The sequence below is a fragment of the Bactrocera tryoni genome, unplaced genomic scaffold, assembly GCF_016617805.1.
Source record: "Bactrocera tryoni isolate S06 unplaced genomic scaffold, CSIRO_BtryS06_freeze2 scaffold_79, whole genome shotgun sequence".
Classification (NCBI taxonomy): domain Eukaryota; kingdom Metazoa; phylum Arthropoda; class Insecta; order Diptera; family Tephritidae; genus Bactrocera; species Bactrocera tryoni.
In genome coordinates this window covers 119,378-140,186 of record NW_024396448.1, presented here as the reverse complement: position 1 = coordinate 140,186, position 20,809 = coordinate 119,378, and the positions used below count along the sequence as shown (strand labels likewise).

General features: G+C 36.2%; 1 protein-coding gene across 11 annotated transcripts in view; it reads right to left on the bottom strand.

The window, feature by feature from the left end:
* Nucleotides 1–20,809, bottom strand: part of LOC120781958 (calcium/calmodulin-dependent protein kinase type II alpha chain) — a 171,611-nt gene that overhangs the window by 67,157 nt on the left and 83,645 nt on the right. For 7 of the 11 annotated variants that reach the window (XR_005706197.1, XM_040114127.1, XM_040114118.1 and 4 more), the window contains exon 11: nt 16,359–16,415. The exons of 3 other annotated variants lie outside the window; for them this stretch is intronic. Coding sequence is in view for 7 of the 8 variants with exons in the window: in XM_040114127.1 (XP_039970061.1) it covers nt 16,359–16,415 (57 nt within the window). In the remaining variant the exon portion in view is untranslated. Of the gene's footprint in view, nt 1–3,916; nt 4,174–16,358; nt 16,416–20,809 lie in introns of those variants that run through there. One more of the 11 variants, XM_040114128.1, reaches the window with a different exon arrangement.

Sequence of the window (20,809 nt, the reverse complement as noted above, 5' to 3'; positions counted from 1 at the left end):
TGACCTTTTAAATTTTTTCCTTATCTTGATGTTTTTTCGCTTAGTCGTAACAAAAAAAAAACTACGTTTTAGCCAAAATGTTACAACTAAGCGAAAAAACATCAAGATAAGGAAAAAATTTAAAAGGTCATAAACAAAAACAGACACGAACGCCAAACCCTTTGAGGGTTTTACTATACTGACCTAGTACCATCACCCTGTCTTGGAATTTCTCACCCCCAGACAATAATCCCAAATCTCCCAATAATCTTCAACCCGCTATATTGCCACACAAGTAGTCGGATTCTGGAAAATATTTGTTATGGATTCTGGACAACATGGTATGTATTTCATTTTAATAATATAAATATCAATTTAATTAATGTATTATTTTGTTTTTTTTTCGGGAAAACAATGGAACATCAAAAAACGAAAAAATATTTTTTATTTTTTTTAGAAATTAGGGTTTATGTTATAATGTTGGGGGAGGTCGAGTTATAAATTAATTTTTTTACTAAACTACAGGGTTTTTACTTATCATTTAAACCTTAACTTTTTCCCCATCTTTCCCCGCTTAAAAAAAACACATTGAATCAGGTTGGTCACTTGCATAAAATGAGTACTGCTTTTATTTATTTATTTTAATTAAATACTAAAATCCTCCTAAATTATTCTAGACGAGTTTTATATAAATTGCAGAAGGGGGCTCTATCGGAACCGGTGTGAAAATTGGACAATGGGCGTGGCACCGCCCATTTTTTGGTGAAATCCCATATCTCGGAACCCGACAGACCGATTTCGAGTAAATTTAGTATGCGATATTCTTTAAATATTTCTATATCACAGTGTGAAAATCAGCGAAATCACGCATACTTCCCACATAACACAATTTAACTTTCCATTTGATTTTTTCACTTTCCACTTGGCCTTGCTCCATATGATTGGTGATTGCATGTGCGGTACCTTAATGAAACCCTGAGAACATTTCTTTGAGTATGTGGCACATTAGTAATATGTGGGATGAGCAAAAATAGATCAAATATTCAATATAAAATGCTCGGTTGTTATATTCAATCATGCATTTTTATTAATTTTCATTCATAAAATCACTTTAAATAATTTTGTCTGGTATTTGAGACCAAATTCTCCTATGTATGTGGAGCGGCTAGTCAGTTGCCAATGTTCGTTTGAGCAGAGGTACGCGATTAAATTCTGTGTGTGTGTTGCTTTAGCAAAAAGTAGTGTGTTTCGGTGGCACCAGGCCTTTTTGAAGGGCCGGGAAGAGGTCGCTGATGAATGATCAAATCCAAAGTGAAAACGATGCTCATTGTCTTTTTTGACATCAAAGACATCGTCCACCATGAATTTGAAATTCAACGAAGGAACAATCGTATCCGACAAGACATCGCAGCCGATTGGAAGTTGCACCACGACAACGCCTCAGCTCACATCGCCTTTCTTCTGACCAGCTACCTAACCAAGGACGGTATCCCAATGCTTCCGCAGCCGCCCTACAGATGTGGCCCCTCGGACTTTTTTGTTTCCTTGCCAGAAAATGCCGATGAAAGCCAAGCATTTTGAGACGATAGAGGGGATGCAAGCAGCATGCACCTAGGCTCACAAGGCTAATCCGAAAAATGCCTTCCGTGACACCTCCATTGCTTGGAAATCGCGCTGGCAACGCTGCACCTTTTTATATAAAAGATAATATATCGCGCTGAGGTACTTTGTGGGTCGATGTCACCCATTTTCGTCACCAGCTTATAGTGTACTAGAGTACCCATCCACGCTTTACTGTGTGTGACCCATAGATAATACTACCACTACCATCTATGTATATGATTTATATTCGTTAAATTAATACTATTAGTTAATGAGATATAGAATTTTTGTGAAGCAACTTGTGTTAGTTTACAAATAAATGGATCATAAAGCATTTCGTGTGTTAATAAAGCATTACTTTTTGAGGGAAAAATACTGTTGAATTTGGGCTCTACATCAGGAAAGTCCACCGTTGAAAAGAGATTTACTAAGTTGGAAAGAGGCGAAATGAGCACCGAGGACAACGACGCCCTAAAGAGGCGAAAGCAAATAACCGTTTCTGAGAACTGTTTGAGTAATCGTGATAAAACCGAATTTTTGGGTCAGTTTGTGACAATAGAAACATGGTTCCATCATTTACCACTGGACTCCAATCAACAGTCATTCTAGTGGACTGCACATGATCAACCGGTTCACAAACGTGAAAAGACAAAAAAGTCTGCTGGCAAGGTTATGACATCAGTCTTTTGGGATGTACGTGGTATAATATTCATCGACTGATTACTGAGCCAGTTATAATCTATTGCACCGCGACCTCCGACTCGCTAATTATAGGCACTTTGCCGCCACCCCGGCCGGTCGGTACTAACTTTCGGTTGGCTTTACAACATACTTATTTGCAAATCATCCAATCTGCGGGAAATCTTAAAACATTTCTGTGAGCTTCTTTTTCTGATAATGATGTGTCCTTGCGTCAAAAATTTATATAAATGGGTTAATACTTCCCCTAGCTTCCACATACCTAACATATAGATTTTTAAACTTCTCTTCATACCGGCGGATATGTGATATATCTTAGCAAAATGAAGTTAACATATAGTGTTGAATCACAACATAGTTGTAGTATAAAATAAAGTCGTTTTTTCTGTCCCTATGTCCCTTCGTATGCTTAAATCATAAAAACTTCACAACTGGATTTTGATGCGGGTTTTTTCACACGATAGAGTAATTGGAGAGGAAGGTTTATACGTGTAATAACATCCATTAAATTGTGGAGAAATACGGTTTTTTTTGAGGTTTCTAATGTGAAGCCGTAAATGATTACACTTTTTCCACTCACATTAGAAACGTTGGCTGAACCCTACGATACTTATTAAAACAACGTCTATCATGGATATCCCACAATAACACTTTTTTGTCTTTTACTCTTAACGACAAATAATGGCTAATTTTCGAAGCGATTTTGACCAATACAGCATTAGTCCTTATCCAATTAAATATTTTAAACACATTGTTGATTCCATATAGATCTATATGGCATATGATTTAAATGAATATTTTCGAAGATATTACAAATTTAAAAATTGCTAGTGAGAGTTTGGTCTAAATTTTTGTCATTTTTGATCCATTATTATGCGGCAAAGATGCACTTTGAATCTCACTGTAATATCTCAATGAATTACCGATATTTTTCGCCATGAAATGAGGCATAGTCACAGCGGTCAATACATTTGGTATCTGGTGGCTGCAGTAGTTATGCTTTGTTTTCTACCATTTTTGGACGGACGGCTTATCTTGGCGAGTTGGAATCATCTTTTCTCTTTCGATTGCACGGCGTTTGTCAGACCGAGATTTTAATATCTCGTTCGATTCTTCGATACGACCTAAGCTAACTTAGTTTCGCCATATATCGATGCAAACCTTTGAGTTATTACTTTTTATGTTGCTACTATTTATTATTATAAGCAATTTTTTTAAATATGCTTAACTATTAAAAAACTTCGGTGATGCTTATTTTAGCACTTTAAATGCTCTAACATTTAACTAATAGCTCAAACTTTACCAAATTTGAAATGTAATGTATATCAAAACTATAAAATTTGTGGGCTACTGTAAAGAACAGATTGTGCAACTTAAGATTTTGAGGAATCGAAGACTATCTACGACGGGTTTCTGTCGAATCAAAACTCAGACACTTATATTGTTTCCGTTTGATAAAAAAAAATTTACCGTTCTTCCATTGCAACATTTTGAATAAAACTTTTTGATGTACAAGTATATACATATGTGTTTCTACACAAAACATTAAAACAGGATTTCGATTAAGCTGTCACTGATAGTAGCATTCATAATATACCATTGCAATAATTGCAAATGCAATAAAAAATCGAATGAATTAGAGAAGTATATATAAGTTTATTACAAAAAATATTTTGATTACATTATTGAAATTTCTTCGTTCATCCTATTTTTCTTTACCATTTTTTTCAGTTTATCAAACCGCTGGACAATGTTTAAGTACAAACATACATACAAAGTATGTTCATATATTTTTGAGTATAACGGTAGTTGGTAGTCAAAATACTACATTTTGATGTGGTAACTACGTTTCATTACTTTTGTGGCAGATACAACAAACGCGTAATATACGTTCTGTAAACAAAAGTAAGAAAAATTTTTATTTTAAATTTGGATATATATTATAGAATTCGGATTAGAAATCGTTAGTTTGAAATGTTTAAGGTCCCTGGGTAATTTAAGCAAGTAAATCACCTTTTTTCGATATACCACTTCACACACAATTCACTTTCAATTTCTTTAATCTTTGAAGATTACTGGTATTAAATCCGTATGATTTTTAGTCAGCCCTAACCTTCAAAAGATACGTGTACATAATTAACAGCTAGTGGTTCATAAGTTATACCATTTTGAGTAAAGCAACTTGTGTTAGTTTACAAAAAACTAGATAAAAAAGGAATTTAATTTAATAATAAAGCATTTTTTGTTTTGGGGAAAAAATACTGTTTAAGCCAAGGTTTGGCCTGATGAATATTATTCAGACTCTGCTATCGTTGAAAAATGGTTTACTAAAATTAAACAAGACGAAACAAGTATCGAGGACTATGCTGGCAAAATAATTTTGGTTGACTGTAAAGTGAAATTGTTCGCTTATACCGAGATTAAAGGAACGTACAGTGGACGGAATGACCAATATGTCACGAATTGCGCTTATATTATTTTTATAATCGATGCACAATAAATCACTGCAACTGGTAACTTTTTGTTTTGTTTGCCCCTTTATATTCATCCTGCTGTAAGCTTTCAAAGTTGACATATAGCGCGACAAGTAACGGAGTTATAAATAGGGACGCTCTAAAAGTAGACCGATAGGGACAGCAAACGACGCCATATTTTTTCCCGCTCCTTTGACATTTCTCTTCAGTAAGGTTTGCCATTCAAAAAAAATCATCATTCGGAGCCGGTGGCCTCAACTTTAAGAGCACTACGTCCAATTTATGGTCGTCATAATCGTCCTGTCAGACCAACAATTGAGTGTCTGGTAGAAAAATTGCACAGTAGTGCCAGTAGTGTCAAGAATATTGCTGACGCTAGTGCATCAATTGCGGATGATCCAAATCAGTCTCTCACATGACGTTCTCAAGCGTTGGGCATTTCTGTGACGTCGTTGTGGCGAATTTTGCGAAAAGATCTTGGCCTACATCCTTACAATATCAAACTGACACAGGAACTGAAACCGCTTGACCACCAGAATCGTCGTATGTTCGTGAATTGGGCTGAGCAAAAACTTGAAAATAATCCGAATATTCATCTAAAAATCATCTTCAGCGATGATGCTCATTTCTGGCTGAATGGCTCCGTCAATAAGCAAAATATGAGTTGTTGGTCACTCAGCATGGGTCACCATTGAATCCTGAAAAAGTTATGGTTTGGTGCGGTTTAGGGGGCGGCGGCGTCATTGGGCCGTACTTCTACCGTGATGATCAAGACCGGCACGTTACTGTTACTGAGAATCGCTACCGCGCAATGATAACTTAATATTTTTGGCTCGATGATATGGACTTGGACAATATGTGGTTTCAACAGGATGGCGCCACAAGCCACACATCGAATGTCACAAACGAATTATTGAAAACCAATTTTGGTGAACGTGTTATCTCACGAAATGGCCCAGTCAATGTGCCGGCTGGGCCGTACGATTTGACGCCGTTAGACTAATTCCTGTCGTAATGCCATAGAGTGTACTTTCACAGGAATAAAGAATTTAATTGAAATCCCACACCGTTTTTGTTTTATTAAAAAAAACTTTTGCAGCGCTGTTGTTGAAAACCCCGTAATATGCATAAGTTTCCCCCGCCTTTTTCGGTAACAAATGCATATTTGGAAAGTATATACATATGTTTTTAAATTGTAGTGTTTTAATTGAAAGAAACAAGTATTTGCTCAAAAAAATTATTCTGTGCATTTTGCGTAGTTATTGTAGATTTGTTCTTGAAGTCAATCTCAAAGATGATGCGCATTTTCTTCGCCGTACTTCCGTGGAGTAAATCTTACGTTCATACGTTGGATTCGGGGTAATGATTGTTTAAGTTGTTAATGCAAACTATTATGAATGTGAAATGAGCAAAATTAACTTACAGTTTTTCCAAAACTCGCCCTTTTTAACTTGGCACAATGAAACTACGTTTTGAATGAATTTATTGTTGAAAGTAAATATCAAACCGATGAATTCAATAAAATAAAAAAGCAATTGCGAACTTTTGTGAACAAACTGACATAAAAGTAGAATATGGAATATGGGCAGTATTTGAAAAGGAGTGGTTGAACAGAAATTTTGTACTGCTGGGCCTAAATGTAAATACATATGTCATCTGGACGTTCAGTTAAATAATTTAAAGACTGCAAGACGAACCCTCTAGTACGAAAGGTTGGCGTAATTTTTGATGTAAGTTTGTGTAAAGAGTTGATGGTGGTCGCCACGTAAGTCTATACAACAGTTGAAAGAGAAGTGCTTGGCCATTAATTTCGATGATTGGTTCTAATGCCGATTTGGCATCAAAATTTTTCAAAACTGTCCAATGTTATACAGAAGTACCTATTCCACATCCCAACAATGGCTCCCGAAGCAAACTGGGTAGACGTCAATGTCCATGTGAACTATGGCCTGTGAATATGCAGTGAATACGGAAGCTTTTCGCACTTACACATGTGTGTGCACAAAAGATTTTCGTTACTTCCGGTAGCATCACACCCGAAGAAGTTCTAAATTGACTACAACGTTTCTTTAGATTCACTGATCACATCGAAATTGAGAACATTATCAAAATTTTCTAAACTGAATATTAAACTAGACGAAGAGGTTAAATTGTTACTTTTAGCTGAAAATTTATTTTCGTGCAACTGTTCTTCCGATACTTCTGTCTCCGAATATATATTTTTTAATGTCATGAGCGTGAATTATAAAGGGGTTAGGTGGGTTTGAAATTAAAAAAAAAAATAGATTTTTTTTGTTGGTTTAATTAAATTCTACAACACTTCTAGAACATTGTCTTATATTTTCATGTTGATCCGAGTATTAGTTTCGGAGATACAGCGTTGAGAACTTGTGCGCTCCAGGTTTGCTAAGCTAAGTGCGCCGTCTTTAAACACGTTTTTCTCGAAACTGTGTTTTTGAAGTCGGTGGACACGAATTCTGGAAAAGTTATGGACCGATTTAGTTCGAATTGTGTACACATCTTTAAAATAACATTATCTAGTTATTGAACGAAGGGTTTTTTTAATTCATTACAACTTATATTTTTTTAACCAACGAATGACGAAAATTTAAACAAAAAATGAGATTTTTTGTTCAAGGTCTGAGAAAAAATTAAAGTGTTAGTTTTTTTCATTTCCTTCTTTCAAAAACGAGATTTATAAATGTACTAATGGAATATCTTTGGTTTGTTAATTTTAGATACACCCAAAGAGATAAGGTCTCAACGGCTGAATTTTCAATATTTTATGTATATATATATTTATATCAAAATTTCAAGAGACATTGTTCAAATATGTACCTTTGATATGCCATACTATATTTTTCAAATATGAAATGTTTATATTAAAAAAAAAATCGTAAAAATACCTTTTGTTTGTACCTCTGAAACCCACCTAAACCAGAACGGAGATCGTTCTAATCGTTCAGAAGATTTAATTAATCCGTGCCAGATTGATCATTTCGTCCCCTGTGGAACGTGTTAGATATTATATATGGTATTGTGAATGAATCTTTGGGTATGCGAAATCTTTGTTCACATAAACTTACGAACTTTTCGATCACCTGTTTTATGTGAAATTACACACTACTAATGAGCAAAGTTTTCGGGTGTTTCAGATAATATCATACCATATTGTTTTCATCGTGTTGTTTGTATAAGAATATTGGCAAAAGTAATTACAATAATTAATTCACGAGTAATATTTCTAGGTATATCAATATTGTATATTTGTAGGCGATCTACTTTAAATAAAACAACTAATTTTAGTTTAAATTTCAAAGCAGGATTAAAAATTAGCAGCTTGAAACAAGTTTCACTGCAATTCAGAAAATCCTTCCTAATACTTTAAGGAGAATATAGTAATTGCGTATCATATCTGCGAAATGTTGGTGGTATGCACAGTCAACAAATAAGAGCATAACACTTAAAGGTCACTCACGATCTTCCGAAAATACGTTTTTCATCTGTAACATTTACACATTTTTTAAGCAGGCACTTCCCATTGTATACGTTGTCACCACACCTGTTATCGGTAGCAACCAAATTAGGCGACATGCAACCAAAACCAAAAATTTGTGATGACGGAATACTAGCATTGCCATTGTACAAATCATTATCTATATTGGGTGCAAAGCAATCTTGAACGCAGCTTTTTCTTTTGAATCCTTTATTGTCACTATTAACAACAAATGCATAGCATATTCTTAACTGTGATACATACGTGATATAAATAAACTTAAGGGATCGTTAGCAATGTTATTATAAATAGCTGTTGACAATTTTGTATCTTATTTGCGGTTAGCCTTAGAATATTTTAAAGAGCACGAAAAAAATGGTCACACCAATAACAATAAAAACTTATATTTATTACTATATTTCAAAAAAAATTTTACAAGTTTTAGTTTAAATAAAAGTTTATGCGAATTAAAAAAAAACATAGTCAGTTTGTTTTGTTATGGGAAAATAATCGGAATTTTAGCGTAGCATCCTTTAGAACCGCTAGCACAGAAGCCTTCAGTGCGGATGGTCACGTTTCGCCATTTACTTTTTTATACTGCCTTTAATTTTTTACAGCTTGTTGGGTCTTTAACAATTTTACTTTAATTACGTTCGAATAAGTTTTAATTGGCCTGAGCTCTCGGCAATTCGGAGTATTCGCCTTTTTAGAAATAACAACCACTTTACTGTCGTTGTACTACTTTAAAGCCATTTTTCCCGTAATGACATATCACAAGACCAGTGCAAAAGAGTAATTGGCCCTTATGAAGTTTAGTTAAACGCAAAAGGCTCTTCTGTAAACAGTAAGTAACATACATACATTTCTTGATTAATATTTCCATAACCAATAAACGGTTCGCTCTTAAAGTCGCACTGACAAATAACCGCCAAAAAAGATTTTTTTTTGGGAATATGTCGAGCTTTTCATTTTTAAATTTTCCGGCAACATTACCCTCTTTGTTTTCTGTTTGATACTTGCGCCTTCAAATTTTTTCAAGTCCGCTTTAACGTAGGACTCGTCGGCCATTACAACGAAGTTAAAATTAGGCGAGAGCTTATCATATAATTTTGGAACACGTTTTTTCGTTCAATATGTATGTATGTTGATTATCATTCCCATTTGGTGCTTCACTCACTTTGAAGAATCTACTCCATTTTTTTTTGTTTAGGTCCTGTACATTTGAAGGTGATATTTGTAAATTCTTATCTTAAGACTATTTTTGCTGGTATCGGATATTCAAATATCTGTTTTCTACCTCTACCGGCCTTTCTTTGCAAAGGTAAAGAGTCACTACATCTTTAAAATATGAATGCCACTAACACTACCTTTTGCAATTTTTGTACTTCTGCAACATGTTGCTACAGAGTATAATAACTTTGTTCACCTAACGGTTGCTTGTAATATCACCTAAAACTAATCAAGATAGGTATAGGGTTATATACATTATATATAAGTGATCCAGATATCGAAATGAGTAGGATGAGTCCGTCCATCTATCTGCCTGCTTGTGCACGCTGTAACTGGAGTAAATATTAAGATATACCAATGAAACTTGGGACACATACACATGCAAAAATAGTAAGGACGAATACGAAGATTGCGTAATCGGATCAAAGCGCACTCAAAACGCAACTAAGCGAAAACTTATATAGTGCCATAATTAAGATCACTGCAATTTAACGCAGGAAATCAAACCATAATAACCAAATTAAGCCAGCACAAAGTTCATAAGCACCCCTACTTACACTGTAAAAATGGATGAAATCAGCAGATAACCCTGTCCATTCCCCATATAACGGTACTGATTAAAACTATAAAATGTGCTCTAAATTAATAACTAAATACGCCAGAGACATTAAGTTCTACCCCTGTGATGGTAAGAGAGGACTTTATTGGATCCGAAGTCAAAATTGGACAGTGGGCGTGACACCGCTCACTTTTAGGTAAAGTCAAATACCACGGGACCAAATTCGGCATTTGACATTCTTCCGGGATCTCTTCCAGTGCGAAAACGGGTGAAATTAATATAACGAGATAAAACTTTACACGAATGCCACGGTATCATCAAAAAATTGTCCAAATCGAACTAAAACTGCTCAACACGCTCGGTATCGAATATGACCCCAGTCCCAATAGTTGATTTGTTACTGAAAATATCAAGTTCCAAGTTTTGGTGCACTTTTAAATTGAAAAGTTGGCAACTATCCTGGTCACTGCACTTTTTTCTTTCGTCATTTATTAGTGGTTTTATTTTTACATTCTGTACACTAAAAGCAGAGTGAAATAAAAAATATAGTTGAATATATTTTCCTCCATTATCCTTTCGCTTATTAGTTATTAAGTTAAGATTACTTAGTTTTCAAGTTCTTTAAACGTTTACGTTCGAAAAACTTAAAATGTTTCTTTAAAACATCTTCGAACAATATACACAATTTACATATTTCACATATGATCGTAAATGGATTTCTCTAGATCGGGCTACAAATTGCAAAATCACCTCTTCGATGAAACGAACTTTTGGTGATCAAAGCATATCAAACAATGCGCCAGCCAATTGGTCACCAAGATCACAACATTTGACCCCGTTAGATTTTGTGGTATACGCAGCGTTTTTGGTACATTAGGACAGCTGTTAAAGCAATGAAAGTGGTAAAAAAAAACAAGTAAGAAAAAGCCAAGTTCGGGCGCAACCGAACTTGCAACTTGCAAGAATCAAAGCCAGGGAAATACTATAAGATGTAAAACGTCAACCAGACTATCGGAATCTAAGCAATTTTATATATACATATCTTATAGTATAATATATATAAAGTAAACGCCCATTTGTATGTCCGCGCATTACGCCCGAACCACAGGTCGGAAAGACGTGAAAATTTTCACGGGTATTCCTTTAGACCTGGAGTAGGTCCTAATGGCGGCCTTTTTTGCAAAAAAACTCTCAATTTCGCAATTTATGTCTATATTTATAACTCAAGAACGGCTGAACCTATTTGACTGAAAATTGGTAATGCGGTAGCTTAGAACCTCGGGACGGGCATAGGCTACTTTCTATCGTTCTATGTTAACAGTCACAACAATTCATAATTAAAAAAAAAGGTATATTTCAAAACATAAGCATGTGTTCAATATTCTTGTTAGAATGATGTGAACATTTTATTATTAGTTAGTGTTAAAATTACGACAGAGGTTGTCTATGTTTTCAGTATCTACGTTTTCAATATCTTTTATTTAGAAAAACATAAGTTTCTTTTAGGTTGGCCTTTGCACTACATTGCTAATTAAAAAAATTTAAAAAGCCATTAAATTAAAACATTGAATAGTCGAAAAAGTTTTTTTTCGTATTTTGTCAATAGATGTCGTTGCAGTCGTATATCTTCAGTGCTACCAATCACATTGTGTCATACCACTTATTATTTGAAAGGTGAGGTTTTAAGCTTAATTTACTCAACAAAATTTAAACCGGGGGAGTTGAAAAAAGTTACAGCTGTTCAAAAATGAGTGAAAATAATGAAGAAGTTCGCCATATTTTGAAACTTTAGTATAAAAAAGGGGAAAATGCACGCAAGCCACCAAAGAAATTTACCAAGTTTACGGAGACGATGCTGTCTCAGTTCGTGTAGCACAATAATGGTTCGATCGCTTCCGTTCTGGAAATTTCGATTTAAACTGATGAAAGTTTTTTACTAATGGAATAATATTTCTATTGGAAAAATGGCAAAAAGTGGTCGACCCAAATGGTACGTATTTGTTTATGTATTGCTTAAAATATAAAAAAAAATAAGTTGAAGTTTGATTAGAAATACGAAACTCAATATAACTATTTTTATAGCCAAGGAGCATCCGTTTGAAGGCGAGCTAAATTGAGAAGGCGAAGCACACGCAACGTAAAACACGACGCGAATGAGAGACCCCTTTTGATGACGACCATGGCAAATGAATTAAGGATTACGATTTGAAGGCAGACACCCGGAATGTCCGGTCCTTAATTGGGAAGGTACCGTTGCACAGATGGTTGATGTCCTCCTCGTAGAAATAAAGGCTGACATCACCACCGTCCAAGAAATTCGATGAATGGGACGCTTGGAGCCTATGAAAGCTGCCCTGCCACGATGTCAAAATCTTGCTTTAACGCCAGGGCGGGCAAGGAAGGTATCTTTGTCACAACAGTCGGTAAATCGAGCCTCCACGAGGAAACATCCCCAAATGGGTTAAGGCTGATCGACTTCGCCGGGGCGCGAAATATGGTTATCTGTGGTACAAGATTTCAGCACAAGAAGATACATCAAGCTACCTGGCTGTCTCCGGATCGAAAAGCCACCAACCAGATCGATCATGTTGTGATAGACGGAAGACACGACTCCAGTGTTCTAGACGTGCGTACGCTCCGAGGTCCTAACAGCAAGTCGGATCTATCTTGTTGCAGCCAAAATTCGCACCCGCCTCTGTGGAGCAAAAAACCCACGTCAACACAACGAAGGTTTGACGTCGAGAAGCTGCAATCACAACAGACAGCCAAACGATTTGCTACTCGGCTTGCACTCCTGCTCTCTGAGAGCACTCGTCAACAACTCGGTATAAGGGAACTGTGGGACGGCATTCAAACTCCTTACATACAGCTGGAATTGGTTTTCGAAAAATGCCAAAGAACAGCTGCTACGACGAGGAGTGCCGTGTTGCAGCGAAGAGAAAGCAGGCTGCCTACCACGCAACGTTACGATCGACCACTACACGTGCGGGATGGGGTAGATACCGAGAGTTGGAAAGGGAAGCGAGATGCATTTGCAGACAAAAAAAGAAAGAGGCCGAAATGCTTGAGTGCGAAAAGCTTGATAAGCTGGCCGAGAGGGGTAATGCTCGAAAATTCTACGAACATATGCGGCGGTTTACAGAAGGTTTCAGGACCGGAGCATAATCTTGTAGAACTCCCAGAGGTGATCTAGTGACCGATGTGCAGAGCATACTAAATTTATGGAGGGAACACATCTCCAGCCTGCTGAATGGCAGCGAAAGTATATCGCCAGAAGAAGGCAAACCGGATTCCCCAATCGATGACGACGGAGCAGACGTTCCATTGTCCGACAATGAAGAAGTTCGAATTGCAATTACCCGCCTGAAGAACAACAAAGCTATTCAAACACGGAGACGAAGAACTGATAAGGAGCATGCATCAGCTTCTTTGTAAAATATGGTCGGACGAAAGCAGGCCAAACGATTGGAATTTAAGTGTGCTCTGCCCAGTCCATAAAAAAGGAGACACCACAATCTGCGCCAACTACCGTGGGATAAGCCTCCTCAACATCGCAATAAGGTTCTATCAACAAACTGGTTGGACTTTATCAGTGTGGGTTTAGACCTGGCAAATCAACAACCGACCAGATATTCACTATGCGCCAAATTTTGCAAAAGACCCGTGAAAGGAGAATCGACACACATAACCTCTTCGTCGATTTCAAAGCTTCTTTTCACAGCACGGAAAAGAGCTGCCTTTATTCCGCCATTTCTGAATTTGGTATCCCCGCAAAATTAATACGGCTGTGTAAACTGACTTTGAGCAACACCAAAAGTTCCGTCAGGATCGGGAAGGACCTCTCCGAGCCTTTCGATACCAAACGAGGTTTCAGACAAGGCGACTGTCTTTTGTGTGAATTCTTCAACCTACTTCTGAAGAAAATAATTCGAGCTGCAGAAGTAAACAGAGGAGGTACCATCTTCTAAAAGAGTGTACAGCTGCTGGCGTATGCTGGTGATATTGATATCATTGGTCTTAACAACCGCATCGTTAGTTCTGCTTTCTCCATAATGGATAAGGCAGCGTAGTAAATGAGTATGGTGGTGAACGAGGGCAAGACGAAGCAAGCTGCTAAGAGCCGCTCACCTACCGAACTTTGACAGTTGACTGGATTGGGTAGGTTTTGACGTTTTGCAATAGGGTTTTTGGAATGACTGGAACGGCCGGTTTGAAATTATACCAAAAATATATGTGAACAGAGGAATTTGTTGCCGCCGTTAAAGATTGCTAATAAAAATTTAAAACAATGAAAATCAAAGAAAATGTGAAATTTAAATATATTGCATGAAACGCTTTGTATAGTAGAATTAATTTCAATTACAAATGATTAAAAACATTTATCAATTGCGAACTAACAGGCTTAGTTCACTTTATTAAGTATTGAAAGATCAAAAGTTAGTTGTTTTAATATACCATAAAATCATAAAAAGGAATAGTTTCGCCATATATTAAAAGTCCAAAATATATTAATAATTTGCAATCGTAATAACTGTTGGGTGTTTTAATTTAAATTCCCAAAAATTGTTATTTTGTTCGATCTGACCTTAATGGAAAATGTTATAAAAAACGCTTATTTTGAGGCGCTCTCACACTGGAATAAGTTGGGCATCCCATTATCCCTGGCGGCTACGCTGGCTAGGTCCGAATGGACGAAAACACTCCAGATCTGAAAGTTTGCGACGCAGTACCCGGGAAGCAGAGGAAGAGGAAGACCTCCACTCCTTTTGTTGGGATCGGTTGGAGATGGACCTGGCTTCGCTTGGAATCTACAATTGGCGCCGCCTTTCGAAAAGAAGAAACGATTGACGCGCTGTTGTTAACTCGGCTATAACCGCGTAAGCGATTTCTACGCCGGTAAAGAAAAATAACGTGTTCCATCCACCTAACTTTCGTGCAAAGGGGTATATATCTTCACATTAGCATTGTTATCGATATTGTTTTCGTTAAAACTGCCGTTATAAAAATATTATTATTTATTACCACGTGAACGAAAAACACGTATCACGAATTTCGCGTAAAATGTTCGAATTTTTGCTTTTGTATGTAATCTTCGGCAACCCGTCACATATGGTTTTGTTTTGATTCATTGAAAAAAAACCTCTGTAATTTTGCAACTGTTTTAGCTCAAAAGCGTGGTTTTATATTTAATTATAGATTACTATTATTTTAATTAAATCTTTTTTGATCGAATCGGTGTTAGCTGCGTAAATTATGCAGACATTTTTTTTTGGTATATTGGTATATTTGAGAGAGTAATTGATTATACAAAAAACTTGAATGGCCCCACATTGGGTAGCAACTTGAAAACCGATGGTTATCTTATTTCATTCTGAAACCGATTTCGATGGTGGACCCTTGCTATTGGAAGAATCATGTAGCTTCATTAAATATATGTACATGCACTTTCTCGTTATTCTATTTTTGAAAACCCTTTCCTTTTAAAATCAAATAAATAGTTAATAAAGTAAGCTAAAATTTTATGGAAAGTTGCTCCCAACTAACAACTTTGTCAACAAATTTAATTTTTTTCGCGTAAAAAAAATCTTTTACGATTAAGAAAAATTTTCAAATATTTGAGATTTTCTCATGAGAAGTTCATGGTAACAAAAACAGAAATTTGTGATTTTTTCCAAGCGAAATTTACGATAAGGCTGAGGATCGATTGTACAAATAATGAGGTACGTTACTGAATCAAAGCAAATTTGTACTGTGTGAAAATGCTATGAAACGTTGTAAGGATTCACTAAAAGAGGATGAACAACTGGTAACAACGGCAACGATCTTGAGGAGATATACCAACGACCTAGAGGAGATAATATAGGCAGAGTTTGTGATATCCGTTTTGTTTTTTATTGACTTTATTTAACTTATAATGACTTTTCTTCCCTTTCACTATGGAAAAGCAACTACACCAATTTCATACTTTATATTTTAAATATTTAAGAGTTCCAAAATTCTTATCGAAATTACGTTTTCTAAACCGAGTATGTTTTGAAATACATGAGCACAAATCAAACAATTGATGACATGAAATGTTTGCCATCACTCTCAACTCCACCGCAATATGTTAGTATACTTATGTTAAATACATGTTTTTATATTCAGTGGCACTTTAACTTAGCAAATGCGGGATATATTTTTGTTCAAAATTTGGAAAAATGCAGTATAAGATGAGCATTAGTTTTATGTAATGATGTGAGTAATAAAATTGTTTGTTGTGTATTTGCGGAATAGATTTTTTAGTTATTTTTTATGTAAACACATTTAACAAGATTACCTTCGGGCTCTTTTGATATGACTGTTGTGCTGCGATCAACAATTCCCTTTTTATCTTCTACAAAAGAAAAAATAAAAAAAATGGAAAATAAACAAATAGTAATAGTGTTTCTGTTGCACTTACAGCTGGTTAATTTTTTTCTTAAGAGTTTATTTTTTTAACTAACTTTTGTTCTACTTTTTAGCATATTTCTAAAAGAATGTTCTTTTGAATTATCAATCGCCAGATTAGTGCGATAAGCAAATGAGTTAAAACTACATCGAATTGTATAAATACAACTATTTAACTATTTGTTTTATAAAATAAGCAAAACAATAACAAAAGTAAAAAATATAAAACACCGTTCATGTACAACATAAAGGCGCAAAATAACTCGATTAAATGATTATTATCGTAGTTTTTAAATATGCGTTTGCAGTATTATAGCTTTAATGAACTTCTCTCAACATATTGCACAAAGGTATAACACGTTTGCTTACCTAACGACCGTCTGCTCAAAATGAAGTAATATTTATATAAGTCATCGTTGAAAACAAGCACAATAAAAATAAAACATTAATGAAGTAAAAACAAGAAGAAACGTCAACTTCGGCTGCACCGAAGCTGTAATATCCTTCACAAATAAAGAAGTTTCCATACAAGAACTTTGTTTTGATCGTTCAGTTTTTGTAACAGCTATATGCCATAGCGGTCCGACCTGAACAACTTGTTTGGAGATTATAGCGCAATCTTGGACAACAAATTTCTTGAAGATATCTTGTCCAAAGATAACAGTTTACTACACAGGAACTTGGTTTTGATCATTGAATTTGCATAGCAGCTATATCCTCTAGTGGCCCGATATCGGTGGTTTCGACAAATGTGCAGCTGCTTGGAGAGAATAGGACGTGTGTAAAAGTTCAGATCGATATCTCAAATAGCGAGGTACTAGTTTGCCTATATGCAGACTGACGGACAGGCGTATATGACTAAATCGAATCAGCTCCTCGCGCTGATTGATTATGTTTATACATATTTTTGGGGTCTCCGACGTTTCTTTCTGGGTGTTACAAACTTTGTGGCAAATTTAATATACTCTGTTCAGGGTATAAATCAAATAAAAGTACAAGCTGCAACGAGCCTAACAAAAATACAAATAAATGTTGTAACATCTGGAACAGCTGGAAGTTCAAATCGAATTGACGAACTCTGTTTTCAATAACAGTGAAGATACAGAGGAGGAAAAAGAGGAAACTGAAAATGCGGAACAGAAAAAATATAAAGAAAAACCAACTCAAAATACAACTCCAAAGCTAATAATAACGGGGTTTTCAATAAGAGCGCTACAAAAGTTTTTTAAATAAAACAAAAACGGTCATAAGCCGCACCAAACCGTAATTTTTTGGGATGCAATGGTGACTCATGGAGTGCGTACGAATGTACTTTCAGAGAAATAAAGAATTTCATTTTCTTACCTTTCAATTATGAAATGGCAAACCTTACTGAAGAGAAATATGAAAAGAGCCAGAAAAATATGGCGTCGTTTGCTGTTCCTGTCGGTCTACTTTGTAGCGTCTCTATTGAAAAAACACGTTAGTAACTAACGTTAATCCATTATGGATACGTTCAAGTACGTCAAATCCTCGTTATGATTAAATTTGTGGATATTTTCAGAAAGTACAGAGTTTGTCCGGAAAATAATAGGACTTATTTTCTTCCGCCGCGACTGTACTTCGGAGCGTGCGCTCACAGACTGGATTCGGTAGAGTGCGTTCCTAGCTAACGAACGAGCGTCTGGTTAGTTGTCTCCGAGCACCTGGAGAGTCAGGACAAACATTTTCGTGGCACGTGTTTCTGTGAGTGGTGCAAGCCGAAAATGCAGCGTACGTTAGAGCAGAGGTACGAGATTTAATTCGGTGTGAAACTCGGTAAATCTGCGACAAAGACGTTTGATATGATCTAGCAGACTTACTCAGATGTTATTTTAGCAAGAAGTGGTGTGTTTCAGTCCAGTCCTTTTTGGAGGGCCGGGAAGAGGTCGTTGATGATGACCGCGCTGGGAGACCTGCGACTTCGACAAACACCGACAATGTGACTCGTGTGCGCAAATTCAGACCATCAACTAAGTATCGTTTAATTGCCCAGATGTTAAATTTATCAAAATTTATCAAAATCTGTGGTTCATGACATTGTGACGAAGCACTTGAATATGCGCAAGGTGTGCGCGTATATGATCCCAAAAGTGCTCACGGAGTGGAAGTGTGCCAAGAAAATTTTAACATGTGTGAAAGTGACCCCCAATTTTTGAATAACGTAATCACAGCTGACGAGTCATGGATCTTTGAGTATCATCCCGAGACAAAGAGGCAATCTCCCTTTTCTTTTGAGAAGACAGAGGGGATCCATACATCATGCATCTCGGCCCTCAAGGTTATTCTGGAGAATGCCTTCCGTGACGCCTTCATTGCTTGGAAATCGCGCTGGCAGCGCTGAATCGACGGAGAAGGAGCCTATTTCGAAAGTTTTAAGGAATTGTAAAGATTAGTTGGGATATGGAGTCATGTGTTGCAGTTCACGGACGTGGGGAAAGTTCCTTGATCGTCATTCACTTGGAAGTGGCCAGAAACGATGCTTTAACATATGGATCAAGTAGCACACGACTTCCAGTCTCTGACTAAGTATCCTTTGGGTAGCCTAAGAACATCTTTTTTTCAATATTTTCTTATTTATTGGATTTGCTTAGAAAATCCTAACAATAAGTATTCAAATCTTAAATCTATTTAAAACTAAAGAAGTTCAAGAATGTGGTTGAGCTTTTTTGGTAGAACGTTGCTCTCTATTAAACTGATAGATCATTTCTTTTTAAACGTGCTTGATTGCAGAAATTTGCCAAGGCATTAGCCAATGGGTTTGGATGTTAGCGAAGTTTATAAATATATCTCATTCTGCTGTCCTCTATCTCCGTCTTTACCATAGGAATATCAAGATCTTTATGAATGTTTTCATTACGCATGTACCATGGTGCACCCGTGATTGTTCTGAACATTTTAGATTGGAACCTTTGTATTATATCAATATTGGTTGCACAGGTCGTACCCCACAGTTGAATGCCATACATCCAAATCTGCTTTATGATTGCGTTGTATAAAAGGACTTTGTTGTCTAAAAGCCAATTTAAAAGCCAATTTAAATTCGCTGCTCTTAACTTCATGCACGTTATTTTACTAGCTATATGTTTTCGCCAATGAGCCTTCGATCCAGGTGAATCCCAAGATAAGTTACTTCATTCGCTTGGGGTACTAGAACATTCTTTATTTTAACTGTCCGGCATGTTTCTGGTCTTAGCGAGAATATAACATGTTTGCATTTTTGCTCATTAATATTTATACGCCAGTTGGCTAGCCATTCTTCGACAAAAGTTAAGTGCTGCTCTAATACTCTTGATGATCTGATGGGGCATTTGTTACTGCTTACTAGAGCTGTTTCATCCGCGAAAGTGGATGCCAATCTGTTAGTAGCTGTTAGAATATCTGCTGTATATATTATATACAAAGTTGGACCTAGCACGCTAGCCTGAGATTCTTCTGATATGAAGTCGGCTACTTTAACTGTAAATTTCCTCTTTCTTAAATATAACTCCAAAGTTTTATGCAATTCGTAAGGTAAAACGTTTTAGATTTTTCATAAAAGGCCTTCATGCCATACCTTAGCGAACGCCTGAGCTACATCTAGAAAAATAGCTGAACAGTATTATCTGTGCTCTAATGCTTTCCTGATTTCGTTCGTAAATCTATTTACTTGTTCTACAGTGCCATGTTTAGCACGAGAACCGAATTGGTGTGTTGGTATTATATTATTTTCGTGGAAGAAAGGAGTCATCCTTGATAGTAACACAGTACAGGGTAAGAGACTAATTGGTCTGTGGGAAGACGGCTGTGTTAGGTCTTTACCAGGTTTATTTATCCTGATGATCTCCGATTTTTTCCACGAAATTAGATAGTATCCGAAACCAAGAATTGCATTAAAGAGCAGGAGCAATTTTATTGCAATATTTGGTAACTCAATTATCATTTTTGGAGTAGCATTATCGTGTCCTGATGCCTTTTTCGGATTTAGCTCTCTTATGATTCTAGTAACTTCAGAAGTAGAAGTCCTAATAGACACATGCGACTCGTTAGCGGTACTGGGCGAGGTTGATAACTTAAAGTTGTTCTTTGGGCAATTGGGTTGAAATTGTTTTGAGTTTTGCTTGATAAAATTTGGACACAGTTTCCTTATGTAATTTTCAGTGTTGTGTTCTTCCTCACATTTAAGCGTCTTTTTATCTTTCGTACAGAGGATTTCAGTTGCAGCAGAGTTGAAGGAGAGCGATTGAACTGCCATTCACGACTAGTTCGCCTTTTCTCATTTACAAGTTTCTCTATTTCATTATTGGTGATCTCTCTAAAACGAACTGGTTTGTTTCGTTTTGG